The sequence below is a fragment of the Symphodus melops genome (genome assembly GCF_947650265.1).
Source record: "Symphodus melops genome assembly, chromosome: 13".
Classification (NCBI taxonomy): domain Eukaryota; kingdom Metazoa; phylum Chordata; class Actinopteri; order Labriformes; family Labridae; genus Symphodus; species Symphodus melops.
Genome location: NC_136703.1, coordinates 25,470,498 through 25,498,323, shown reverse-complemented (window position 1 = coordinate 25,498,323; position 27,826 = coordinate 25,470,498). Strand labels below are relative to the sequence as shown.

The following is a 27,826-nucleotide window of genomic DNA, read 5'->3' as shown; positions in this document are numbered from 1 at the left end:
TGCTGAAGTTAAACTGATGTTGATTTGTTTCATGTCGAAGAAATTAAAGGATCAGAAAGGTGTTTTTTTCCTGGATTTTGTCCCCCAGGTTTTCAAGGTAGCTGTATTTCTTGTTGCATGCTGCCCCCTGCTGGAGAGCTGCAGGGCTTACATGTAAAACAGTTAATACTGTAGTTCAGAATATCCGTCGGAGCCTTACTGTACAGGTAACATGCATTTCTATTTCTCCATTTTATATCTTCTTTTTTTGTATTTTAACTTTGCATCTTGACATTTTATTCTTTTGACACTTTGGTTGATTTTTAGTTCAGCTTATTCATTTCCTGCTCTGTGCCTTTGAATTGCCCCCCATGACAAATAAAGTTTTGAGTGTAAGTTTAAGGTGACTCACGCCTCCACACATCACGCTCACTCCGCTTTAACAGTCAGGGATGAATCCAGAAACTCCGACACTCTGTACTTTAAGAAGGCCAGTGAAACTTTGTGAACTTTTTTTAATAACTGTATTTATATCGTTTTTTGATATAACCTACAGGTCTTAAAAATGTTTCATTTGAACTGAAGCATTTCATTGTACTTAACAGCCCACACAGGAACAGTGAAGGGTTCATCAGGAAACATGCGTGAAATTCAAAGGAAAAAAAACAAAAACAAAACAAAAGAACCGAGGTGTGTGTTTTTTTTTTTTTTTTACATTTTTATTTTTACAAATGTTCCACTTCTCCGCTCTCAGAAGGTTCTGTAAAACAAAACAGAAGGAGGGTTAATACTTCATATTTCTGCTTTAGCATTTCTTCTCAGACAATCTTAAAAAAGATTTTTAATCTAAAAATAACAGTTTAAAAACCAGCTGGCTGAATACTTATGCTGATTCTTTCTGATTCAAGCTCATAGTTTCTAATTTTTTTTCCCTCTTTACAAAGTCGAGTATCGGGGTTATGATGAAATCTGGGATCAAATTCTTACTTTGCAACGACGCTGTCGTCCCTCGCCAGCCTTAGGATGGAGTCGTCAGACTCGCCCTGCAGGAAGGAAAGAAAAAAAAGAAAACTGTTCAGGACGAAAGATTCAGAAAATGACAAACACACTCGACACTTTGATTTCCTCTGACGTCGGCGCACAGACGACCCGTACTGTGAACCGCTCAATACTTCAGACTCGAACACATCGAAGAACCTGCAGACTGCTGGGGCGTTTAAGGCCCAGTGGTTAGTTTGCACGCCCCGTGTACGGAGGCTCTGACATCCTTCCCCACTCTCTCTTTGATTTCTGACTATCGTTTGCCCAAACTCTAAAACAAAGACCCCCCCCCCCCCCCCCCCCCAAAATAAAAAATCCTTGAAGCGGCTGATCCAGCGATGATGTGTCACATCTTAAACGTCAGTTTTTACAGAACTAACAGGAAGTCAAATCCTTCCACGTGTAATTACGAGATCAGCTCGAGTGTCGACCTGAAACAGTCTTTAACTGACCCACATGTTCTGGAATAAAGAGAGAGGATCGAGGGTCGAGCGTTTGACAGGAAAACGGTAAAAAAAAATAATTCTCCTGTCGATCTTTAAAGAGGCTCGTTTGCATCAAGAGCGTCAGGTCAACCTCCCTCCTCCACGGGCGATTCACACTCACCATTCTGCGGATGGCGCCGCAGATAGCGTAGGTCTTGAACTGACCGTTGAAGCGACCGGTCACCTTGTCAACCTGCAGAGAGGACAAAGAGCAACAGGTGAGAAGAGAAGACAGTGAAGGCATCACGAGAAGCTCCTTTAAAACACGCCAACGTGCACGCTCATCTTCAGTCTCAGACGAGAGCAGCAGATTTACAGAGCGAGGGGGTTCAAACCCCCCGACCTTTCAAGAGACAACCGGCTCTTCCACTAGGCCGCAGCCGCCCCTTAGAAGATGGTTAACAATCGGCAGGAAGTGGTCAGCGAGAGAATAACGGCAGCAACGTTTCTCCATCACATTTTATTCCAGTCATCTTCTCCGAGCAGACAATCACTCCCATGATTCCCCACTCGCCTCGTCCTCGTCATCCTACATCCCAAAGAGCCCCCTAGTGGTGGATCCTACATATTGTATTTTCAGTGTCAAGTTTGCCACACAGGAACGCCGGCCACACGGCCATTACTGTTTACGCTCTGGGAAACACGTGCGACCCAGTCACGCGGTCCCACAGCCCGCTGAAGTCCGGACACATCAGAACAAACGTACCGCGGGGGCAACAGCATCTACTTACTCTCGATCTATCTAACCAGATTACATTAACCTGGTCGACAGCAGGCAGAGTCAGAAATCGCATTACAAGGTAAACGTATAATAATATTAAAATACACTAAATAAAGAAAAAACAAAAATTAAGGTGAGTAGACTTGCGGCCTGTTTTTTCCATTCTTAAACATGTTAGAGACCCCCGTACGTGTCCCGAGTCGAGACACGCTCGCCAACACGCCTGATCTCTTTAACACGTGCAGTTTAATGAACAATCACGTCAAAGTGTCACAGATCTTACCTCGGCGATGTTGATCTGGATGGAGGCGTGATCCTTCGCCCCGATGATTCTGTTGCTGGCAGAGCTGCAAAAACAAAAACACGTGTTCATGTTTATATCTGAAAATAATCTATAAAATAATAAGTTTATATCTTAAAATAATTTCTGATGTCCTGATTTATTTAAGTGACTCTTACAAAAGACACCTGACTGATGATCCTCATCATAACCTGAACACAGCTCATTCAAATCTCTGTAAACTACTCACCATTTACGTGGGACGTAAAGGTCCACAAATTCACCTGCGTCGTTCTGCATGTTTCAGGTTCAACAGGAAGCCGCTTACACACCTGACAGGAAAAAATAAAATAAAAAAATTAACAAAATAAAATACACTTAACATCGTTTAATCACGTCTGCATTACGGAGTCTGAAACCTGTTTAATCATGATAACAGTAATAGTAGTCAGTAATTTACAAGTCCGATTCCTGCTAACTACATTAAAGATTATCACCAGGAAGTAAAATCAGGATTTAACCATTTATATTTGAATATATTATTGATTAAGGGAGAGTTAGCTCCTCAGCTAGCATGTTAGCACCACGGCCGCATGTGGCTGATCAGACACCGGAAACAAAAATCACATTTTTATTATTTAAAAAGGGTTTAAAACATCCTAACGTGACCTCTACTCCTTCAAAACCACTTTAACGTTCACATGGCTAAAGAAAAGGACGGCTATGTTTGGGGAAATTAAGAGTTTTAGACGTTTTCAGTCAAGAGCTCGTCGGGAAAACTTACCGTGTACGACAAATGGCCGACAGGAAAGAGAGACGCGTTGAACCGGAAGTAGAAATATTTGAGGGGAAGGGTGCTGTTTTCGCCACCTGGTGGACATTTCTTGTTACTACCATAATACCAGAGTCATTATAAACAGAAATTGAGCAGATTCCATAGAGGCAGTGTGTTTGTCCTGATTATAAGGATATAATATCATATCATATAACATAATATCTGCACGCTTGATTTCCACATGTGCGACATGTGAATGAGCACATAGCGCCTGAATGTTTTCTGTATATTCCAATGTGACATTTGAGCTTGCACTCACTGAATCAGTCTTCAGGTTTTAACATCATATTCTGTTCAAACTTTCTCACCAACAATGCATGGTCTGAGCTGCATGCTAACTATTCCATTTCTTCTCGGCACACTTTGTCTGAAACATGATTTCATCGAGCAGCTTTCAGACTTTTCGTCATTGCACCAAAGGGATCCATGTTGGGCCGAGCGTGTGGACAGGACAGAGTATGAATTCTGTGCTTATTGTACTAAAAAAGAGTCCAAACATTTTCACTATGATTCTTTCATATAGAATTTATTACAGAAGCAGTGAAAAAAATAAAATAAATAAATAAAAAAAAAATATTAAAAAAAAATATATTTTTTTCGTAACACAAACATTGGGCCTCGTGGTTAGGTTAGGCTGCCCTATCCAATAACAAAAATAAAATTATAACATGTGAAAAATACATGCACAATGAAACAAACAGACTCTGTTTATATTAGTTACCTTAAAAAATAAAGAAGACTGTTTTTGTCTGCAGGTTGAATCAACGGCCTCCGCACTTGCAGCATTAACAGGATTGTGTTGCCGAGCGTGCATAGCTGTAAGGACTTGTGTCGGTCCATGTAGTGACTTTAACAATAGATCAGAATAATAGAATAATGGAATAATAGAATAATAATAATAATAATTGAATAATAGATCAACTCTTTGTCTTTGCAGCTTCCTGTTTGTTTACAGTGACGACTAAGAGCTGATGGAGGAGTCTAAAGCACATCTTCCTCTTGTAATTAAGCCTTATGATTTTCTTTTCTTTCTTTTTTTTTATTTTTGCAGGGACAATTAAATGCATATTAAAAAGTCCTTTCCGTAAATATATCAGAGTTAGCCAAAAGGATCATATCAATCCTCGGGTCTGGATGGGAAGCTTTAAAGGGCCCTACATGCTGTCGAGCTGTCCTTGAGAAATTCACAGAACCCGTCCAAATTGGACATTTTCAGCCGATGTGTCTCAACAACAGAGTATAGAGTCTGGGATTAATTCATCTTCTTAACATGTCCTTGTTTTTAAGTGTCCTACATGTCAGTCGTTTGTCTGCTTGTTTCTTTCTTTCCTTCTACCCTCACTGTGCAATAACACATGGACACTTTCACTTGTATGTGCAATAATAATCTCAACCAAGTGCAATAATCACAACAATAATCATTGCCTTTTTTTGTATATATATTTTTTCTGCTTCTTCCATGCATATTTTTTGTATATTCTTTCCAATGGAAGAGTGTTCTATTATTTATGCTATATTATTCTTTATATTGTTACCTTCTGCATTTTTATTTTTATTTTTATTGTATATGCTGCTGGAACCTAAATTTCCATGAGGGAGTCATCCCAAAAGGATCAATAAAGTTCAGTCTAAGTCTAGTCTACATGAGATGTAAAACACAGAGTCAGATTCCTTGTGCGTACTCGCAGAGTTGGCCAATGAAAGCAATTCTGATTCAGATCAGATGACCTTGAATTTTGTCTCCAATAAATAAAAATGTTCTTGCGTGTGTAAGAAATGCACACTCGACGTAACGCCACGTCACACCTGCAGCAATAACTGTCTCCAAAATGACATTTCGTTTTGCCTTTTGTAAAGGATTTGTTTTCATATCGTTGAATTTATTTCACACTTGTAAAAAAAAAAAGATATGTAACTTTTGTCTTTGGTACCTAAAGTATATCAATTGCGACTGCTTCTACATGAAGTACGTTCTGCAGCGATCAGTGTTGTCGCTCGTTGACGCAGGTGCAGCCCACCGCCAGGTTGTAGGGACACCTGCACCAGTGGAAGGAGTCTGTGTTGTTCGTGCCCCTGCTGTTGCGTATCTTCTCGTAGACGTTAATCTGGATGAAGATGGGCTTGGCGACCATGTTCTTCACCGTACAGTTCCTGCACACAGCGTGCTCGATCAGCTGCGGCTCCCGGTCTTCTGTGGCGTTGACACTGGAAGCATAAATGGACATTTAAACATCAGTCATTATGGAAGATGGCGTCCCTCCAGCCAGCTCTGGGTCTGCCCTGGGATCCCACCTCACTGTGAACCCTCTCTTCTTTAAACGCTATGAGCTTTTTTTTTGGGGTTGTTGTTACTTTATCGTGAAGCTAACAGTCATGATGCAATCCATCCGAGCATCTGCTCAGAGTTAGGATGCCAGAAAAGAAATAATAATAATAAGAAGAGGACGGAGCTGGCTCTTGAATTTCACCCCAAAAAAAGCTAACAATGGCGGATGGGAGCCAGACATTGGGCGCTAATGTTAGCTAGGAGGCTAGCGCTAACGATGCTGATCCAATGTGCTTACATTGATTTAAATCCTGACCTAAGAGGGCAGTTCAATGAGCCTTTCACAGTCAATCCATTTCTGCAGGCTGGCCTACTGGTGGTGAACTGGTTTCGGATTTACTTAAGGTAAATAATCTACTCACTTGATTTAATTATTATTATTTTTTTTTTACATTTTTATCTAATTTAATTCTGCACTGTGGGATTTTCTTAATCACACCGAATAAAGGATATCTTATCTTATTTTTGTATATGATAAATGAAAGCAGATCACAGGTTGTACGACTACACTGCACAGCAGCCAGCGCAGAAAAACAAAACAAAACTCACATGAGATTCCAGGGTGCAGCTGAAGAGTCCTGAAGGCCCAACACGTGCTGGAAGTGTGGCAGGTGAAATTCATGCGCAGCTGAGCAGGGATGTTTACACACAGGGCTGCTGCACACGGCCCCCATCAGTCCCCAAATCACCTGGAAGCAAACAACAAACAGAACAACTCATAAGACTTCATAATGAAAATATCTGCGGCTCAATTTTCACACGATGGAAAATGAAGAGCTAAAAGCTTTAACATATGCATCATCTGAATATTGCTCTCTACATGGGGGCCACTTTCTGATTTCTTCTAAATTTCATTTTTAACTCCACATGGACATATCGTCACATTATTTTCGTTATGACTATCGACAGCTATTACATTTCGGGTTTTGTTCCTTTTTTTTTTTTTTTCTTCTTTTTCCACATTTCGGATCATTCTTACATTTCGGGCTCAAACAGGCCCACCGAAACAATACATCTATCAACACAGAGAAACGCTTCCTGCCCCGCTCTGATTTCAACTTGCCTCGACAGCGTTCACAGCATCAGCACAGAGCTGAAACCAGTCACCTACAAACTGCACATGAACGTCCTTCAGCCTCAATTTTGATTCTAAAACACCAGGCATGTTTCCCAAAGTGAGCTTGACACTTCTTTTAGAGGGCACATTATTGCCTGCAAGTTGCCCCCACCTGGGGCAGATCTGCACCTGCCTCACTATAGCATCCAATTACAGTTATAATAACAAGCAAAATCGACCAAAAACCCCCCAAAACAAACAAAAACAACTCCTCACTTTCATTTATTTCCTCGTCTGTGTGGAGGTAAGAGCATGCAGGGTGAAAACACAACAGTGTGCTTCATGCATTTGAATGTATCTGCATAAAAGTGAGGTACTCACCATCAGAGCGGCCAAATGCATGTTGAAGCTGGCGAGCCTTTAAAGCAGATTCTGTTCTATTGTTGAAAGTCAAAGTAGGAGGTTGTTGTGTCCTCGTTCACAGAGCTGCCTGTGTTACTGTTTTTACACTGTCTTTATACACTGTCAGCTGCGATGACGAAACAACACATTTGCATTTGGGATTGGAAGAAAAAAAAAAAGCACAGAGGCGTACTCCATGAGCCATAAATCAAGTTTCAAATTGTTCTGTCCCATGACTTCATGACTGTGTGTGTGTGTGTGTGTGTGTGTGTGTGTTTGGTCTGTAATCCTCCAAGAGGGAAGTCACATTAAGATAAGATCTTCTGTGTCTCGTCTGTCTGATAGACGAAAACGCACTAAAAATAGAAATACATGTGTGCAGTTTCTCATCCGTCTCACAGACGACCCTGAGGCGTGATAACGGCACCTGATCTGTTTGACCTTTCTTGGACAGGTTGGACAGGAGACAGAAAATGCTGTGAGGAGGAGAGAGAGAGGAGGGGGGGGGGGGGGGGGGGGGACATGCAGCAAGGGGTCCGATCGAGGTCGGAATCAAACCTGCAGTCACTGCGACGAAGAAGACTACAAAATAAATACCTGAATGCATTTTATTTAATGTCACTCAAGTTCACCTCACAGGAGAGTAAAAACACACTTACCTACATGCATCTTGAGCTGAGGTTTGAAGATGTGGAGAGAGTTAGTGTCATGGATGGATTGTGGGAGAGAGTTTCAGAGACGGGTGGGGGGCTGCACGGTTGAAGGCTCGAGACCCCCCCCCCCCCCCCCCCCCCCCTGCTGACTCCCGTCTGGAAGGACGGGTGTGTATAGAGGTGCGAGATTAAGGAGGGCCTTGAAGATGAGAAATTTAAAATCAATGCGCCTCCGACATACATACGACTGCTGGCCTGTCTGCCACCCCGAACTCTGACATTTCTGACTAACGTATCTTTCCAGGATTTCAGCTGAACGCCTAAACGAGACGAGATGTCAGCCGTCAAGTTCGCCTCGAAATAAAGGTCAAGTCTAGTCGTAGTTCTTTGGAATTACAGATAAAGATCAGAGGAGTACAGACGTCTCATGTCTAGATCTCGGCCGTAAGAAGGAGACTTCATGTCGTCTTATTCTTGAATCTCACGTGTAGCATCTCAACATGACCAACCGAGCGACCGACGCACACTCAAATATGATGGTGTTTGGGCTCTAGTGTTTGGAGAGGTCTCATAGTGTGGAGTGTCCGATGTTTGAAGCACCACCAGGGACAATGGGGGGGTCCCCCAGTCTCTAGCAGCGTTATATTGGGGGTCGCAGGTTTAAAAAGTTTGGGAACCCTTGCCTCTATAATAAAGCCATTCATCCTAATATCTGATAAACAGATATAAAGCTGTCTGTATCACCTCGGACTGTCTCCTATTTACATCCTGCACATGACCAAAACCACAAACCATTTCAACAGTGGAGAAACTAAAAGGGAGAAATTCCTGGAGGCGCGCCAGGGATTACATTACTACCACAGCGAGAAAGTACTTCTCTTGAATTTGACTCAGGGAAGCCTACACACACACAGACGCCCACGCGAGAGGCTTTCCCCTTGGCACGCCGCACGGATGTGTGTGGACCTGTCGGCTGCCCACACTGTCTCGTACACGTTCACTTTTTTTTCCCCCTGTCCTGTGCTAACTTGTCCAGTTTCTTTTGAGCTAACAATATAAACTTGTCTTCACCAAAGGCTTACATCATCGGTGAAGCAAGAGCTGCTGAGTGCAGGTGATGACTCAGAAATGCAGAGACTCTGTTTTCATGTGACATCACAAACTAACAGTTTCCTGAATTTCCCTCGGGATCAATAAAGTATCTATCTATCTAACAAAACTGCCCACCTGGCTGACATTTGAGGCTCCTGGCTGCTGCTGCACGCCATGCAGAATTTATCAGTAGCAATTGGCTTTCACGTGTTTTAACAGTTAAATAGTTTATTGTTTTTAAAGACGGACAGTTGTGACTTTATCGGATGCACCTGACCGATAAGGAAACAGGCCCGGGGTTGTACTTTCACAAAATGTAACGTGAAAGAGAAAACCCCATTGAGGGAGTGGACTCCGCTGTCTACAAAAGAAAATACTTCTATTAACCATGAGGAGAATAGACCGGCACAGGAATGAGTCCTAAAACCAGGAAGTGAGTTAGCATTTTAGCGCCGTGGGTTCCTAGCTCTAAAAGTCAATGTGGATTTTGAATGTGTTTGTGTTTAGACGCCTGAAATAAGGTCTGTGGTTAACACGAGCTGAAGAGATAAACTACGTTAGCTAAAACCAACACTTGTGAATTTTAAAGTTTTTATGTGAACTTAAAACAGCGGTTGCTAACAAGTGGCTAACTGAAACTACAGTGGTTGTCATGGAGACATTAAACGCCTCACTAATCCTCCTTACGGCCTCTAGTCATGTTTTTCAAAGCTCTTGTAAATATTAGGCTAATAAACAACTTATTAAGCTAACGTTTAGCTAGCTTTTCAAAACCGCTGATTAGCTTTATGAAGCATAACGGTCGTGACATCAAAATCAACCGTAGTTAGCTTGTAGCATAACGTTAGCTTACTTCTCTCGGCTGCATTTAATTCAAACTTCATATAAATGATGTTCATCTGTAAAGATTATCCCGCTGAACTAAACAGCTACGCATCAGAAACGTGTGTTTGACACAGAGATTATTTTCTGCAATGATCCAAAATCCAATTCAGAAATTGTCTAAGTATTAAAGTGAAACAGTGCTGCAGCATCTCACATGATTATGATGTAGTGGTGTAGTTTGCAGATGCCCTGGAGCCTGTAATTGTTTGTTCTGGTTGAACTATACATGGCCCTGTTGCACCCAGTTTGCATGTACAGACGCGTGTATGCCCACACTATTGCCCTGGGGTAGTTCCTCAAAAATTGTTTGGAAAAGTTTAATTGTTTTTTCGGTCACATACTTCATACCTTTAATTTACTTATTGGTATGATTTTAAATGCCAAATATGAAGCCAGATGAGTCACCTTTACCAACAAGAAGAAACTTGCAAGGATAGCTGAGCAACACAGCTTGATGTGTGGGTAGAGCCAAAAAAATTCCCTGCATCGTTTTTTTGTATTCAAGGGAAAAGGAGGGCGGGATGCAAGACCATTCAAAAATAGCATCCACGTTTTGAATGATTCAAATGGGGGAGGTGTCCTTCACGAAACCTGATAGTTGATGTGTGGACTCAATCAGCCGTCTTCCACATGACGGTATGTTTGTTCACATTCAAGCCAGCTGCACTGCTTGTTAACAGGTAAGGCTGGCAACTACACTGGACCCCAGACCTGAAGGGCGGGAGGCTCACAAACTTTAGCACTGGTTCAAAATGTGCAAGTTTTGCAATGACAGTAGAAAACCTCCCTATGGGGGGGGGGGGGGTCCCAACATCAGACAGCACTCACTCTCGATGCCCTGCTGAGCCTTGCATGCATGATTACCTGGAGGCACCAAAAGTTTGTCAATGAAAGTCAACGAAGAGGAAAAAGAATTGACTTTTGCCTCCCTGCAAAACACATAAAAATAAAAAGTCATGCACTCCAAACTGACTGAGGTGAAGAGATTTGAAGAGAGTTTCATAAATAGAAATGACTCAACCTGCGTGAGGGAAAGTACCTTTGTATCACAGGATTTAATTATGAACTGTGAAGGTGTCGTAATCACGCTTTCATAGTCGTAATAGTTGGCTGCAAGATACTACTGCACGAAAAGAAGGTGAAATATGACGAGAGCGGACAAGACGAGACGAGGCGTGGTGAAGTGAAGTCTGACTAACCGCGAGGATGTCCATCATTATTTTAAAATACCAAAGGTGAATGGGGTCGATGTGTGGGCAGCCGTTCTGAGTTTCTGTGGCTGTTTCATTAAGATGATGTCACTGGTTCTGGTCATCTTTTTTTTTCTTTTTTCGATCTCGTCAAGTCTTGTGACTGCACGGTTGTGCCCTCTTCTACAGAGGGGCGCCTGTGGTGTGTTTTTCCAACTCCAACCAGTTAGCATTTACCTCGCTATTAGCCAGACGTTTCATACAACCCCGATGGAAGGATGCAACCCCTCCGTCACACAACCAAACGGATCAACGACGTGATGCAGAATATCAAGCTGGAAAAAATCTGATGCACCCTCAACGGATCTGCTGATAGATTTCACAAAACCTGGGACCCACTTTTGATCTATGTGCGGACTTTGTCTGGTCTGGAACCAGGACTACAGCCCTTTAGATGGTCTTTCAATACCTAGAACGCATATGAGTCTGTTTCTTTTTTTTTGTGTCTTTTCTTTTCCTGCCTTACGTTTGTATTTAAATTTGTTGGCACATAATGTTGTACTCTTTTTTTTGTATGTTTTAGTGTGTTGTTAAATAATATCCTTTTAAAAATTAAAAAAAAAACCTTGATTTTCTGATATCGTCACCTTGTTAAAATAAAATAAATAAATAATTTAAAAAAAAAAGTGTTGCCTTAATCAACTCCTTATGATGCTGGCCACCTCTCTCAGTTAAACAGATCATGTGACAAACACCTTTAATATAAAGCCGTATGTCAGGAGTGGGACTGAGGCCGTTTAAGTCACAGACGCATGTTCAAAAAAGTCTTTTTCTCATGTTCCATCATTGACAAACATTGTGATCAGTATGTCAATAGTGATCTGTTTTCATTACCTTGATGATAATAAAATAATTAAAAAATATCACATATTCAACATCTGACTCGGTTTCCTGAAAAACGTGAAAAAATGACAAGGTGACGATATGTTTCTTATTTGGAGGAATTCCTGGGGCAACACCTCGGGTGGTTTTTCTCTTTTGTCTAATCCAAAGCACACAGGGCCGTAAACAGAGGAGAGAGAGTGTCACGGTGGAACAGAGTCAGCATGGAACAACAGAAAATGCAAAGCACACGCTGTTGTTGTTTACTCTGACTGTTTATATCCATAAACTGGGCAGCGTAGGCGGCAGGGAATCCCTCCACACACCCACGCTCGGAAAGCTGTTCCACCGCACTTTATCGCTGTTTGTCCACATAGCAACAAAAGCATCCAGGGTTGTTAGGCGCTCGATCTGAACTTTCACTGCAGGATGTCCCGCCTACAATCGTAGCTTTAATGTTCGTGCTGTGCCCTTTAGATTTTAGCTTCACCAGAGACGAGCTCGGGACAAAGGCAAGGCTAGGTTTATTTATGTCGCACAGTTCAACAACGAGGCGATTCAAAGTTCTTCACACGAGACATCAAAAAGAAGAATAAGAGGAGACGTTAAAATAAGTCACGGAAATTATTAAAACTTCAAATATGTTCAAGTAAAAATAATTCTCAGAGAGAATTAAAAGTGACGGATGAACCTCTTTATTTTAAAAGCAGCTGTAAACAGACGAGTCTTCAACCTGGATTTTAAAGAGCTGAGAGATTCAGCTGACCTGCAGCTTTCTGGAAGTTTGTTCCAGATATACGGAGCATAGAAGCTTGATCGAATAATAGGCCTCTTTCTACTTATAATAGAATATACTATACTTGTATTATTGAATAAAGGTTTGATCACCAAATACAAAGGAATGATTAGATATCCATTGTATGAATGATTGTTGTTCACGTTTATATTATATCATGTTTTACTCGAAGTGTTTTAATCTAATTGTTTGAGATTTTAGTTCAGAGGTTAAAGGTATTCTGTGAAGAGGGCTTGCAGAAGTGAGTGCACACTTTAAACTGAATCACTCACCATCAAATCAAACAGGTTTAGTTTAAGGCCCTGAACAGTTAATCACTCATCCACATTGATAGGTTCAGTGGGCCTTGATAGATAATCACTCAAATGGTTTGTTGCTTAAAAGGAAATGATGACTAGACTAAACGTCTTCCTGTAATAAGAAACAGGCAGGAAGTGTCTTCCTCTACAGAAGGACAAAGGATTCGGGAGTTTTGATGCACCAATGAGAGAAGAAACATCAGGAGGCGCATCATTTGGAAAGCTGCCCAATCGGAGGAAGGACACCGCACATTCTCAAATGCATAATTTGGTTAGATATTCTCTGTCTGGTGTATAAAAGGGTTCAGGGAAAGATGGTCGGGGCTCAGACTTCGCGAACTGACCGGTCAGGGACACGTAGTGTTGAACCCAGAGACTCTGTAACTTCTATCCTTGATTCATCAGGTTAATAAACTCTGTTAACCTGAGACCTGAAACATCCTCCTGTCATCCCTATCTTCTCGACAATGAGCACGTGGAGAAATCGAGGTATCAGATTTCTTTTATGACATGTTGAGTAGAACAAATAGGTGATATTTTAACAAGCTGAACGCTGCTTCTCCAAGTTTGGTTCTGACTCTGGAGGACAGACAGCAGACCTGGATGAGACCACCTGAGCGGTCTGGATGGTTCCTAATCAGGAAGTCACTCATGTGTTCTGGCACTAAAACCATTAAAGCGCTTTCTAAACCAGCAGCAGGATTTTAAAATCTCTGACAGACTGGCAGAATTAATAGACCACAGACCGGTAGAGGGCCCCCATGAGGGCTGATGAACTAAAACTTGATAGGGAGGTCTCCTACGTCGGTCAAGCCAGCCGCCCGATCGAAATACGATGCGCGTCTATAGACTGGTGTAGTTTTGAGTCCTAAAACCAGGAAGTGAGTTAGCATGTTAGCGCCGTGGGTTCCTAACTCTAAAAGTCAATGTGGGTTTTCTGAATGTGTTTGTGTTTAGACGCCTGAATTAAGGTCTGTGGTTAACACAAGCTGAAGAGATGTTGATGTTTTGTTAGACGAGATAAACTACGTTAGCTAAGACCCCCACTTGTGACTTTTAAAGTTTTTACGCGAACTTTAAACGGCGGTTGCTAACGAGTAGCTAACTGAAACTACAGTGGTTGTCATGGAGACATTAAACGTCATCACGCCGGGAACTCTCTCCCTAATCCTCCTTACAGCCTCTAGTCATGTTTTTCAGTGTTCTTGCAAATATTAGGTTAATAAACAACTTATTAAGCTAACGTTTAGTTAGCTTGTCAAATCCACTGATTAGATCGAAGAAGCGTAACGGTCGTGACGTCATTATACATCGACCGCGGTGTAGTTAGCTTGTAGCATAACGTTAGCTTTTAACTTCTCTCGGCTGCATTAACTCTTCAAACTTCATATAAATGATGTTTATCTGTAAAGATTATCCCGCTGAACAAAACAACAACGCGTCAGAAACGTGTGTTTGACACAGAGATTATTTTCTGCAATGATCCAAAATCCAATGCAAAAATCCCATAGGCGAATTTTCGTAGGAACCACTGGCGCCATTTTTTCGGGTTGGCCTCCAAAAATACGTCATTACTACACCAGTCTATTCAGGGACTTACGGTATGGGTGCTTGGAGAGCCCAAAAAGCAGGAGAACGGCCGCGTACTTTCGAAATATGACGTGACAATAAAATAAAAAGTGAATTACAACAATAATTATGGCTCTTGACAGAGATATGTATTTTTCTAAACAGTTTTAGAGATATTTCAAGTTTAATTCATTTCAAAATTTCAAGGAGTGATATGATATTTTGGTCATGTTGAAATGTTTTAATATAAAATCTGTGAAAGGTGACACAGATCTTTCAATGGATCATTGTACTCAGGGGCGTCAAACTCCAGTCCTGGAGGGCCGACGTCCTCAGACTGTTAAGACGTCTCCCTGCTCGGACGCAGCTGAATCCAATGAGAGGCTTCTGCAGAGCTTGATGACAACACGTTGGTTTAAAGCAGGTGTGTTAGAGCAGGGAGACGTCTAACAGTCTGAGGAAGCCGGCCCTCCAGGACTGGAGTTTGACACCTGTGTCTGATAGACCGGACTATTAGCCTTCTAGTCTACAGCAGATTTTACTGTATATTTTTTTTGAGAAAATTAAAGGTGAATTCTGCTAAATTTTCAACAAGACGTGAAATGTTGGTCACATTCAGCGTTTTATTTTGAAAAATCTGAAAGAGGTGACAAAGATCTTTCAATGGATCCTGGTACCCAAGGGCCTTGACTATTACCCCTGTTTTTTTTTTTTGTTTTTTTTTTACAATTTTCATTTCTAATTTCTTCTCTGGTTAATGAAGAGGCCACAGTGCAGGGAGAGCTGCTGGCATGGAGGTGAGGACATCAGTCTTAAGGTATAAATCCATGTTTAAAAAAAAAAGGGCCAAAGTCTCACTCTTGTCATTTTCTGAAACTTGGCAGCCCTGCTTCAGGTGAGGGACGGATTCCTGCCAAGACTGCAAAGCTAGTGTGATCAAATAAATGTACCTGTAAAATCTTTGACAGTACAAGTAAGCATTGCACGTTCATGCTTTGCTGCAAGTCATTTACATGAGTACACGTAAAAAGCTCCTTCCCTCTGCTCCGAGTAAAGCTCAAACTGATGCACTTAGTCAATGAAAAATAAAAGCAGCTAGCACTTAGTTAGCTTAGCTCAAAGCTAACCAGCACCATGGGTACACACACACACACACACACACACACACACACACACACACACACACACGGGACGAAGAAGACGAAAACAAAGACGGGAGTCAAGTTGTAACATTTTTTTTAATGTTCCTGTCATGAACTTGAGTCGAGCACAACACGAGGACAGAACAGAACCTTGAACAGAACCGAGACGACAGATGGCGTCCGTCCTCCCCTCCCGTGTCCAGGAAGGAGAGAACAGAACGAAAACAGACACAAAGAAAGCGAGGAATCAAAAACTTGGTTCAACTTTTTTTTTTTTCTCTCTCTCTCTCTCTCCTCCAATACAGATAAAAGCTACCAAAACTAACAATGACAGAATTATAATACAGAAACAATACATTACCCCCCCTCCCCCCCCCCCATGATCCGATGGACAAATATCAAGTACTGAATCTGAACACGTGATGAGTGTGTGTCAACGCTGGGAGTCCTACATGTTGGATTTAGTGTCGTGAGTCTTTAAGAGGTCACATCAGAAGCCGGGCTGCTCTTGGGTTTCACGGCGTTTACAAACGGCGAGAAAAGAAGCGTTCGACTTTTCAACGAGGAAGCCTTTTCCGGAAACACGAGTGAAAACGACACGTACAGCGACGTCGTTGTTCAGGGTCGATCCGCGTTTACAGACGCAGAGTGAGGCCTCCAGCAGGCTGAAAGTGTTCTCTCCTGTCCGACCGTGACCAAGGCTCTGTGTGTGTGTGTGTGTGTGTGTGTGTGTGTGTGTGTGTGTAAACCTCTCCGATTCATTTCCATGCATTTGTAAATGAGTTTTCCTGACCTGTGTCGTTGTGTTTCAGGAGTTTCCCGTGAACGTAGAGTCTTTCGTGTGTGTGTGTGTGTGTGTGTGTGTGTGTGTGTGTGTGTGTGTGTGTGTGTGTGTGTGTGTGTGTGTTTAAGACTTGCGCTGGAACATAGCCGATGATTCATAATTGTTTACTGTGTGTGTGTTTGTCAGCGCAAACACACACACAGGAAACAATTATGAGACGAGACGAGGACCTGACCTCGCTGTGCTGCTCTGCTCTCGATTCGTCGGCTCTGAACGCGTGAACGCGGCGGGCGGGCGGGCGAACGTTTGAACGTCTGTGTCTGACCGCTGTTACTTTGAGTCCATCTACACACAGTAAGAATAAAAAAAGACCAGCATAATACAAAGGTAGAGACAGGACGACAGATCAGTGTGTGTGTGTGTGTGTGTGTGTGTGTGTGTGTGTGTGTGTGTGTGTGTGTGTGTGTGTGTGTGTGTGTGTGTGTGTGTGTGTGTGTGTGTGTGTGTGTGTACGGTAGGGGGGTAAAAACATGGCCATGGGTGTATTTACAAAGGTATTCATACATTCTCTGGTTTAACACCGACTGCATCCTTCTCAGCAGGAGGAAACAGGTGATGGTGGAGAGAGAGAGTTTAGGGGGGCGGAGCCTGAAAATAAGACACAGACTTCATTGTTTCTAACGCCGCTGCACACGAAACGGTGCGGCGAGCATTCTGCCACCCTTCCTCAGGTTGGTCGCAACACCTGCGATCCTTTCTCACGTTCAAATTCAATGTTTTTTGCACACTTTTTATTTCCTGGGTTTGCAAAAAAAAAACAAAAAAGAAAACAGAAAAGTCCCCAGCCCTCGCCGACACACGCGTCGTGAAACGTTCGTGTTCGGTCGCAGAAATCCTCCGTCGGGGGGAAAAAGGGTCCGCTCGGCTGCTGAGGAATGTTTGTTTGAGTTTTCATCACAGAAGGAGAAGTTTGTTTATTTGGATAAAGATGCCGTCACCTGTCTTCTTCTTTATTTCCCCCAACAAGTTTGTTTTTTTTGGTTTTTATAAGAAATCTTAAAAAAAAAAAAAAAATTAAAAAATTGTACACCTTTTGAGAGAGGAGGTCGCTGCCACCCGCCTGCGTTCTGTTCACCGCCACTTCCCTCCAAACAGACTCTCCTCTGCACCTTGTCCACAGCTGTGTTCTGCTTTTTTCTTTCAGTCTTCGAAGTCTTCGGAGACACGAGGACGCACGGTGAACGAGGACGTAACAGAAAGGTGAAAATGTGTCACGAGACCGGAACGATCATCTGCGCACCTTTTTACAAACCAGATGAGAGTTTGACGTAGAAACACCTGAAGCTAAAAAAAGTCGACCCCTCCGCTTAGGAACAGAACTACAAGTGCAGCTGCAGGAGGACTCCGTTACCCATAATGCCACATTTACAAAAAGGCAGTGTTTTTGAGAGTCAGTGACAGACGCAGCTCAGAAGAAACAGTCTGTAAACGTGATTTTAAAATCTGCACCTTGAAGAAAAGACGTGCAGGAAAAGAGTTCGCTCATATTTACACATCGCAGCTCGCTGGTTGGTTTGGCGCCGACGTGAAAACGCCAGTCGAAGCTTTTTTTTTTTTTCAGATCCGCAAGTTTACTTTACTTACAGTCTTTGTCAGTGTTTTACTTTTTGGAGTTGTGTCTCTTGTTTCTGTTCGATTCGAGCCACGAGAAGAAGCTCTGGCTGCAGGAAAAAAAAAAAAAGAGACTTTGCCACGGTCCCTAAAAGGCGGACATTTTTCCTACCGCTGTTGTTGTTGTTGTTTTTTTATTTTTTTTTTAAATGAAAAGATTGAAAGTGTAAACTGAAAAAAGTCAAAATGTTTTTATAGCTGCCAATCCAAACGCTCGGTTCAGGCAGTGACAGACGAGTTCTTGCGTTCGTGTTAACGTTAGCTGAGAGAAGACAAAAAAAAATAAAATTATGTCGCTGAATCGACGAGCCAGGCAGAGAAGTGACAGAAACGTCATTTTTGGATTTTTATGTCATCGGGAAAAAAATGTTTTCATTTAAAAATCTAATTTGTCTATTTACAGTTTTTTTTCCCCTTAAACATAAAAATATCACTTTTTTTTTAAATGTCAGTATTAAACATAAAGAACATTTGAGCAAGGAGTGTCCGACGTGTGTGGCGGCGACGTCACACTTACACCGACAGATCAAACTTACTTATTTTACAAATCGTGCCGAGCTGCAAGTTTGAGCGCTTTTTGTTTTTGTTGTTCGACTGTAAGAGGTCAGAGGTCAGAGGTCGACGCTTAACCCCCTCTACAAAATATTAAATTGAAAAAGCACATTTTCACCTCTCTGTTTGCACCTCGGGGGGGATTCCTTTAAAAACAGAGCACGGAGTTAAATAAAGTTCTGCGTCTGAAGGGGAGGCGGTCCCGTGTGGAGCTGCGTGTGATTGGACGACAGGTGCAGATGGTGGTTTCCTCTCTCTCTCTCTCTCTCGTCCCCGACTGGCCGGCTGGTGACTCCAGCGTGGGTTGGATGCGGTCTCTCTCTCCCTCTAAGTAGTCTGCAGAAGAGGAGAAGACATCGGTTGTTTATTTTGAGATTTGCACGGGGACAAACAGGAAACACGCTAAAAATGCTAAAGCTTCTCGAGCGATTTGGAGGTTCGGCGTCTTGCTCAACAACACACGGGACACGTGGCTGCAGGAGCTGGGAATCGAACCCCCGACCTTCCCGTTGAGGAAGACGTTTTTTCGCCTGCACAACAAAACAAACCTCCTTGAAGCTCATCGTTCTCCTGGAGTTTTTGTTTTGGCGTGAAAGCTTCCAAACAGGAGCCTCCTCTTCTTCCCTGCTTTGTCCCTTCCACAGTTCATGCTGTTTACTCCGTCCGCTGTTTTGCATGTTACGGGTGAACGCTGCTTTGTATATTTTCACGTGGGCGCAGGCTGACATTTGCACAGCTCGCCGCCTCTGCCACGGTGTTGCCCTGATAGTGGGAGCAGAGAGTCTGCAGCGTAACACAACACGGCGTACTGTGTGATTGGATCTGTTTAAAGCTGCGCCATGAGTCAGCTTTATGTCTGCACTGTCATTTAACAGATAAGGATTTACATTCAAACATGCTCACCTCGAAAAGTCACATTTCAAAGTGTAAAAGGGCGACGTGCAGCGGGAGCAGCATGCATGCATCAGTTCACCACAGAGTGGGACAGGAAGTCAGACACGGTATCTTTTCAGAATAAAACTCAGAATAACAAAAGTGTTCAGAACTGTGAGTGTACACGTGTTGTTGATGTTTTTAATACCGCACACATCGTATTATCTCCTGCTGACGTGACTGGGAAATTTTGGTATGACGTCCTGAGAATGGATGGACGAGGGAGCACGGAGCAATGACAGAGCGGTCACGCCATGTAACAGCTCATCACTTCCCCATACGTTATTTTGTGCATCATAATGAGTCACGTGCTTACAGCACATCACGTCATGCCTCTTGACTCTGCAGAGGCATGACGCGTGATTCGGCGCGGCGATCTGACCTCTGCACTCTGCCGCTGCATCTTGTGCACGGAGCACGACGAGGTCTGATCTTTCTCCCCCGAGCCGTCGCGTTCCGACTCGCGCTCCCTCTTTCCCGCGACGCCGCTTCTGGTGTGCAAGAGGAGGCCTGCGTGTGAGGAGAGAACGTGTTAGGACACAGTGCACGCCGCTGTGGGAGGAAGACCATGATGATGTCAGGTTTAAGTGAAACTAAAGAGCGTGATGCTGAGTCATCCGCTGCTCGGTGTTTTTCTTTATTTCACAAAAAATTTCCAGCTAAAAATAATTCTACTTTGGAGGTTTCTGATTCTTACCCGGGTGTTGAGGCACAGCAAACTCGTGGTAGAGTTGGCTGTTGGTGATGGTCTGGTTGGCGTCTGGCACTGAGTGGTATCCTGCAGCACACAACACAACAACACAAGCGTTAAAAAGCTGCAGCATGTGAACGTTTAAATCTCCTCCTGGTGTTTGTTACAACCGTCTCTGTTGTTATCGAGAGGACGCAGCATTGCAAACACTGCTGTCAACTTGTGGTTGTTACACATTCTGTCCACTAGAGGGCAATGCAATTACTCGTCTTGAATTAAGTTTAAAAAAAAAAAAAAAGGGAGGATGGAGGCGGCCGGTTTCGGCTCACGTTATCACATCACTTCCATACTGAAGGAATCGAATGACGTAGGAACGCTGGGGCTCAAGGGCGCCATCTACTGGATCAAAAAGTTCTTCCTTTAAATAAGGAAAAAAAAAAAAAACTAGCTGTCCTACTTTTCAGGTTGATTGAAGCTGGTGACGTACCATGCTGCTGCTGCTGCTGCTGCTGCTGTTGGTGGTGTTGATGGTGTTGATGGTGTTGTTGTTGTTGTAGTCGTTGCTGTTGTGCAGCGCTGCCGGGTCCGCTCTGTTCTTCGTTATCAAAGTTGAGCAGGATGCTCCCGTTGCCGTTAGCTGTAGCGACGGAGCTCCCCAACGACGCTCCAGGCACTGAGAAGAGACCACGCAGACAAACACGGATTCACTACACGTTTAACTTCTTCCAGAGACGACGCCTTGTGAGACGACGATGATGATGTGGCGAAAAACGTGGGACACATTTGATTGGATAAAAAAGGAGGGCTTACAATGTGAGCTGCTGCTGTTGTTGTTGTTGTTGGTCCCTGGCTGCTGCTCTCCAGGAGAGTACGCCATCATCCCTCCGTTCCCGTTCCCGTTAGTGGAAGGCACAGAAGCCAGGAGGCCTGAAAGAGACGAAAGAAAGAAAGACTGTTAACATGCCTCTAGTGGACGCTTGAGGAACTGCAGTTAATTGAATGTCTACATTGGCTGTATTTTTGGGAATTAAAATGTAAAAAATTAATAAAAAATAAATAAATAATTTTTTTAAAATTAATTAATAAAATAAAATAAAATTAAAAAATCATGAATTAATTAATAAAAAAAAATAAAAAATAATAATAATAAATAAATAAATAAAAATATAATTTTAGGGAAAGCTTATTTCTTTACCCAGTCCTCTGTATCGGCTGAGTTGCTGGTAAATCTGCTTCATCCTCTCAATGTTGAGCCGGCTCGCCTCGGCGTGATGCACCATGGGCTTCGGGTAGTGGACGCCGATGATGCACTTGGCAGCGGCCTGCACGGACTCCGGGGCGTTCCACGGGTCGTAGATGTACTTAGCGGGGAAACCTCGGAGGATAGGTAAATATCGTCTGAAAGCACAGGGAGACATTAGATTGGCTGTCTTGCGTCCGCACGGCGTGAAAGGCGGCAGAGTTAATCATCGGTTGTGGGAGATGATGCTAAAAAAGGTTTTCATTTAAAAAAAAAAAAAAAAGGGTCAAATATTTTGACATTCAAAGTTTTCAAAGTGTAAAATGTGACATTTAAAAAAACAGAGTTTTAAAAGTATTTGTGCATCACATGTTCTGAATGAAGGCATTAAAAAGGGAGTTATTGTGTTATGTATTTACACACTATGGATGTACTGGGACTGATAAGAGCATGCTGGTCTTCAGCACTTCATGCTTATGGGTGTTATATGGAAAAGTAGGTGCTACGAAAATGAAAGCTACGAACAAAACGACAACACTGCACAGTACGGCTACGGTACATGAGAGGCGCTGTGGACTTCAGAATCAGAATCTGGCACTGAGGTGAGTTAGCATCCCAGTGGACAACGAGGGCTACAGATCACAACCAGGTGGGTGTGGTCCCAAACCACGACACACACACACAGAGAGAGGGGGGGGCGGAGGGGGGGCAGAGAGTGTGATCCACCACGCAACCCAGCTGAAGGTCTTTAAAGGCCTGTCGTTGATTTTCTCAGTGTGACAAAGAGAAGCCACCTACCTACTGAACTTGGGTCCCACCTTACCGAGTCCGAGGATTTGTGGGGGGGAGGGAGGGGGATAGAGAGAGGGGGGGGGAGAGCAAGTGGAGCTGTCTGAGGTGCACCAGAAAGAGAGAGAGAGAGAGAGAGAGAGAGAGAGGAAGGGGCGAGGGCAGGACGAGACGGCGCTCCGCCTTCTCAAGGAGAACGCCTCCGTCATTAGAGAGAGTTCGCCGCCGCTTTGCTTGATGATGCTAGGAGACGTCTACTGTAACACGCAGTTAAAAGAGCAGAGTGTAATGACCTCCCCGTCCCCGTCCCCTCCCCGTGCCGGAGCAGGTGTATAGTGGAAGAAGTTCTGCCATCGATTCTCCGAGGTCAACGACAGACGTCTTCCATTATACCTGGCAGCTTCAGGCCCCGCCCCCCCCCCCCTTTCATCAGACAGTGGTGGACTGAGAGAAGAGGCCACGCCTTCTCCCTCTGTCCCACAGACTGTGGTGGTTGTCTTTTAAGTGTTCAGCAGGCCCAGAGCCCCGCCCCCCCTCGCTCCCACAAACCACAGCACCACGCTCTGGGCTGGCCCCACTAAGGGGGCCCCCTCATTTCACCAACAGGGACCACAACCCTTCACGACCTGCCGGTCACAAGCGGGCCCTTCAGGGGACAGCGTGTGTGTGTGTGTGTGTGTGTGTGTGTGTGTGTGCGTGCTCCAGGTCCACCTGAACCAGCAGGGCTGCATTCACAGAAGCAGAGCACCACTGAACATTTCACAAAAGGTCGTAGGAGGGGCTAAAGTCCAGGGTCTGGACTCTGGACCGGCTCCCTCCATGGGGAAGGGGGCGGAGCTCCAGCCGGTCCGACGCCTCTCCTCACCACCATTTGGGGAATGCTTTGCAGTCCTCTACCCGACTGAGTGCAGACTCAGGCATGTGCACTCCCCTCCGAGAAGAGGTCAGAATCCCTTTTGATGTAATGAGACGCCACCGAGTCACAGACCTGCCCAGAGGGTGCTGCTGGGCCCCCCCCCGTCCCCCTCAGGGGGTCTCACAAACAAGTCAAGAGCACACCAACAACTCGTCCCCTCCCCCGATCCATCCCAGGCTGCACCTGGATGTTGGGGGACGGGGGGGGCAGGGTGGGGCGTGGGCATGGCCAATCGACTTAAAAGCAATCAACAGCAATCTATAAACGAGGAGAGGGAGAGCTGAACTCCCCCCGACCCCCCCCCCCCCTCTCTCCCCCCCCCTTAAAAAAAAACGACAACAAAAAACAGAAGAGCCAAAAATCACAAACAGAGCAACACCGAGAGAGACAAGAATTCATCTGCGCTTGAAGAGTTTAAATCACCAGCTGGCAAAAAAAAAGTGAACTAAAGAGAAGCGCACGAGTCACCAGAGAGACATTCACAGACAGAAGACAAAAAAAAAAAAAAAAAAAGTGCACGCCATGTGTGTGAACACGGAGATTATTAACACGCCTGATTCCAACGAGCTAAAGTGCTGAAGCTTCCACACAAAGGAACAAAGAGAGGGGAGGATGGATGTGCTTTTGGTTTCACTTACCCAGAGATCTGGTGGTCCCCCTTCATCCCGCCGTCTCCCCCCACCCCCCACCCCGACCTGACTGACCCCGACCCGACCCGACCTGACCCGACCAACCCGACCCGGCTCATGTGAGATACTCTATGACCTGTGTGTCTCGTATTTTCATTTTCTGACAGAACTAAGATTTGAAGACAGCGACGTGTTGGAGGACTCAAAGAGGTCTTGGTCTTGTCTCAGTCTCGAACCCTAAAGGTCTTGGTCTTGTCTGGGTGTAAGACTAGGACGCACACTCGGTCTGGGTCTCGAACCTTAAATGTCTTGGTCTTGCCCTACCTTGGTCTTGGTCTTGTCTCAGTCTCAAACCCTAAAGTTCTTGGTCTTGTCTGGGTCTCTGAGCACTCTGGTCTCGGGTTCGTGACAAATAAAAACCCTGTTCCTTCCCCGCCCACGTGGTTGACCCCGCCCCCAGTGGCGACCCTGCTCTAACCCCCCCCCCCCCTTATGGATGTTCTCCAGAGAGACGGAGGGAGGAAGGGTGCCATCCAGGTGGTGGGTCAGCAGCTGTCACCAATGGGCGATGGGAGGAAAGGTACCCACCTGATGAAGTCCCCATTGGGGTCGGTGCGCCGGCCGAAGCCCACGGGACAGTAGCAGTGGAAAAACTGCTGGAAGAAGGAACTGCAGGAAAGCCACATCCAGCTGCCGGCGTTCACGCTCCAGTCCGCATCCAGGAGCAGCTCCTCGAAGACCTGCGACACCAAGACCACGTTAGCTGACTGACTCCCCCTTCAGGAGACTTTCCTGTCAAGTCCCGCCCCCCTTTACCTTCATGCCTTCCTCCCAGCTGATCCACAGGTCGCCCCGGGTGAGGAAGCAGGCCACGGCGTGCCGGGCCAGGTGATGGATCCAGCCCTCCTGCCTCAGCTGAGTCATGATGGCGTCGATCCAGGGAAAGCCCGTCTTGGCCTCGGCCCACTTGGCGAGCGCCTCGGGGTTCTTGTCCCAGGGGATGCGGACGCAGATGGGGTTGCCCTCCATCTTGTCGAAGCGCGGGTTGTTTGTCGCCGCGGTGTAGAAGAACTCCCGCCACAGCAGCTGCCCGTAGAGCGAGAGAGGCGGGGAGCTGTTCTTTTTCACCTGATTGACGTAAACACAGGAAGTGTCGTTACACGCCTGGCGACGGTTTTTAGAAGATTTCACGTGATGACGTTCGGATATCGATTTTCACATCAGAACTAATGAAGTTGTTGTTGGTGTGACGTTTGAAGCTACCTTCCCATGCAAACAGGAAGCTGCAAGAGCCGTCAGGTTTTTCAAATTAAAATCTTTTAAATCTGAAGTGTGAGATTTTTATTTATTTTATCGTCATGGAATCGGAGCCGTCGGTTCGATGTGTAATATTTAAACTACATAAATATCAGACCTGATCCGATCATCTGTAATCCTGGATGTCTTCTAGATAATTCTACATGTTTACTTTCCAATCCCGAACAACATTTTATTTTGTACACTTTGTTAAATCTTCCCAGAGGAACGGCTCCTCTCACCTTTCGGTACAGGTCGGTGAGCTTGAAGTAGAAGAGGCGACAGGAGAGGCAGCCGAAGCGCAGGTAGGGGCTGAGGCCCGTCGGGCTGGCCAGCAGCGAGTTGGCGTTCATCCTGGGGCGTTCGAAATTGGCCACCCACGCCTGCAAAAACACACAATGGATTTATTTATTTTTTTAAACGCACATTTATGCAAAAGTTTTTTTTTTTTTTAAAGAGTAATAAACACGAGTGTGATCAGGACTTTTTGCACAGTTCTGCGTTTGGACTTTTGGGGCAGCTGCAGTACCCACCTTTCTCTCCAGATGGCGCTCTATCCTCGTCAGAGCTTCGGTTTCTCCTCCGGGCCACACAGCTGTAGGCAGACCCTCGATGTCAAAGCCTGGTCAGAAAAAAAAAAAAAACCCCACATCAGTCCCGATCATCTCTCTCTGCACTTTGCATGAATCTGTCATAAAATCTGATTATTATACAACAGCCTCCATCTTGTTTTTTAACACGAGGCGCTGTTTTTAAAGCGCGGGGGCGTGAGCGGCAGATGTCTGCAGAGCTGAGTGAGCGTGAATGGAAAACCCAGCATCTTGACGGATTGAGCGTAAGAAGGTTAACATGCTATTTAAAGGACAAACAGCTCGCGTGCTGAAGACGCCGCCGCCGCCGCCACACGTGCACGGGACGGTTTTAGAGTTTCCCGGAGTTTAACACCTGTAGCGTCCGATTTGTGCCGTTTGGAATAGCTGCACAGGTGTAGGCAGCAGACGGCCGCAGCTCAGAACCGTTTTGTGAATGGAAACTCGACATCTGGACGGCGGCGCTAATCGGGCGTGTGACCCGAGTAATCCGATCGTGAGGCTTCGGAGGGAGGCGTGCAGGATTAAAAGAGCAAACGAGATTAATGGAAGAAAGGGGATCCTCGTGTAGTTTGAGACTTGTGTGAGTGGTTGCATTGTTTAAAACTCGCTGGTGGAGTCTGCTCACCCAGCTCCTCCAGGGACGGGACGCCGTATTTGTCCCCGTGGTCGTCCGAGACGGGAGTGACGCAGCGCCCCATCAGGGAGTCGGACAGCGTCTCCACGGGCATCTCGGGAGGATCCAGCCGACTGATCAGGGTCTGGAAACGCTTGTAGGTGAGAGGAGGCTGCCCGCCATTCAGCTCGATGATCCTGAGGGAGGGGGAGGGGCAGACACAGACGGGGGGGCGGAGTCAAAGAATGATCCAATTAAAGAGAATCCAAACATCATGCCCTGAACCTCCTGAGACCCCTGAACTAACCACGAGCCACACGTGTGTGTGTGTGTGTGTGTGTGTGTGTCTCTCACTTGTCCAGGTCGTAGAGGGTGTGCGATATCTTCACGTTGACCTCCACTCCCGCCTCCATGGCGAGCTTCTTGATGGCAGCGTCTCTCTCCTTCCCGAAAGGCTCCGAGTCGTACTCGAAGGTCAGCCGAGAGATCTTCCACTCCTGACGGAGAGAATCAAAAAAGTTTAAACTAACCCTCGATGCTCTGCCGGTTTCACACCCGAGTGTCCTTGTCCTGCAGATGCTGACCTTGAAGAGGCGTGGGAACACGTTGGCTGGTTGGCCCCTGATGACAAAGAGGCGAGAGTTGAGCTTCCGAAGGCTGGCGTCCAAGTCCTCCAAACACTGGAGGAGAAACCTGCAGAGGACAGAAGACAGATTCAGTCCATCGAGCCAACACAAGCCGAAGACTTCAGTTCTACATCGTCACAAAGCGTTGAGCCGAAGACTGTCCTGTCCTGTCCTGCCCTGTCCTGTCCTGTCCTGTCCTGCTTGTGTCCTGTCCTGTCCTGTCCTGTCCTGCATGAATAAATAAACAAACATCCTCCCTCCATTGACAGATGGTGTTTAGATTTCCCTGTTTGAATGAATTCGATCCTTGACGACACTTCAGCAGTCTTAATTATCATATTGAATATGGATGGAACTCCCACAGACGGCCGGATGACCTTTGAAAACAAAAGAAAATGACGACAGCGGGCCGGTTGATCCGGCACAGCGGGTCCACCTATGAACAAAACGCCTACGATACTCTTCACCTGCAGGCTGATCAAACCGTTCCATAAAAAAGGACGTTGACTGTTTCCGGCCGGCCCTCTATTTCAGCCCTGCTCAGAACAGGCTGTTTCTGTGTCTGTAGCTTTAAATATGTAAATGAGCTGTGTCTGACCACGCCCCCTCTCTGGAAGGGCTCGGGTGTACTCGCTGCTTTCTGGCTCCATGTCCTATTGTTTACGGTGAGAAGGCAGACTCAGAGGGCAGAACAAACACCTAGCTGTGGGAGGGTCACCCACCTGGGGGAGGGGCTACTGCCCTTTGTGATGTCATGAAGGGAACATCTCCAAACGGCCTGTTTGAGCAGGCAGAAGACGGAGAGGATGGACTTTTCTCATCTTTGGGGGGCATTTGCATGAACAGGACCACCACCATC

At 45.1% G+C, this 27,826-nt stretch overlaps 4 protein-coding genes across 4 annotated transcripts in view; 1 reads left to right on the top strand and 3 right to left on the bottom strand.

Moving 5' to 3' along the window:
• The window catches only part of tmem81 (transmembrane protein 81), a 90,418-nt gene that overhangs the window by 40,240 nt on the left and 22,352 nt on the right, over nt 1–27,826 (top strand). The window lies entirely within an intron of this gene.
• Nucleotides 677–3,387, bottom strand: rps21 (ribosomal protein S21). Its single transcript, XM_079359833.1, has 6 exons — nt 3,291–3,387; nt 2,757–2,838; nt 2,510–2,573; nt 1,627–1,698; nt 967–1,022; nt 677–739 (listed from the first exon to the last, which is right to left on the bottom strand). The coding sequence occupies exons 2-6, from the start codon at nt 2,804–2,806 to the stop codon at nt 730–732; spliced, it is 252 nt and encodes an 83-aa protein (XP_079215959.1). The 5' UTR covers nt 2,807–2,838; nt 3,291–3,387; the 3' UTR covers nt 677–729.
• LOC306834435 (uncharacterized protein) lies at nt 5,270–7,160 on the bottom strand. The gene is made up of 3 exons (XM_079360330.1): nt 7,106–7,160; nt 6,217–6,356; nt 5,270–5,546 (listed from the first exon to the last, which is right to left on the bottom strand). Exons 1-3 carry the CDS (start codon nt 7,124–7,126, stop codon nt 5,324–5,326), a joined length of 384 nt encoding a protein of 127 aa, XP_079216456.1. The 5' UTR covers nt 7,127–7,160; the 3' UTR covers nt 5,270–5,323.
• The window catches only part of LOC306834047 (cryptochrome-1-like), a 20,462-nt gene continuing 8,347 nt past the window's right edge, over nt 15,712–27,826 (bottom strand). The window contains exons 3-15 of the mRNA XM_079359792.1: nt 26,926–27,034; nt 26,696–26,838; nt 26,354–26,538; nt 25,669–25,757; nt 25,378–25,518; nt 24,656–24,967; nt 24,428–24,579; nt 21,461–21,663; nt 21,076–21,192; nt 20,753–20,938; nt 20,272–20,352; nt 19,957–20,084; nt 15,712–18,977 (exon numbers count right to left, since the gene is read on the bottom strand). Coding sequence (XP_079215918.1) covers nt 18,969–18,977; nt 19,957–20,084; nt 20,272–20,352; nt 20,753–20,938; nt 21,076–21,192; nt 21,461–21,663; nt 24,428–24,579; nt 24,656–24,967; nt 25,378–25,518; nt 25,669–25,757; nt 26,354–26,538; nt 26,696–26,838; nt 26,926–27,034 — 1,855 coding nt within the window. The 3' untranslated portion in view covers nt 15,712–18,968. The remainder of the gene's footprint in view (nt 18,978–19,956; nt 20,085–20,271; nt 20,353–20,752; nt 20,939–21,075; nt 21,193–21,460; nt 21,664–24,427; nt 24,580–24,655; nt 24,968–25,377; nt 25,519–25,668; nt 25,758–26,353; nt 26,539–26,695; nt 26,839–26,925; nt 27,035–27,826) is intronic.

Excerpts from the sequence above, each read along its gene's own strand:
- rps21 (XM_079359833.1), bottom strand. The coding sequence starts at position 2,806 with ATGCAGAACGACGCAGGTGAATTTGTGGACCTTTACGTCCCACGTAAA. Across the intron at positions 2,574-2,756 it reads CTTTACGTCCCACGTAAATG|CTCTGCCAGCAACAGAATCA; the intron begins GTGAGTAGTTTA and ends TTGTTTTTGCAG. Across the intron at positions 1,699-2,509 it reads TCCAGATCAACATCGCCGAG|GTTGACAAGGTGACCGGTCG; the intron begins GTAAGATCTGTG and ends TCCTCTCTGCAG.
- LOC306834435 (XM_079360330.1), bottom strand. The coding sequence starts at position 7,126 with ATGCATTTGGCCGCTCTGATG. Across the intron at positions 6,357-7,105 it reads TGCATTTGGCCGCTCTGATG|GTGATTTGGGGACTGATGGG; the intron begins GTGAGTACCTCA and ends GTTTGCTTCCAG. Across the intron at positions 5,547-6,216 it reads GCTGCACCCTGGAATCTCAT|TGTCAACGCCACAGAAGACC; the intron begins GTGAGTTTTGTT and ends TTATGCTTCCAG.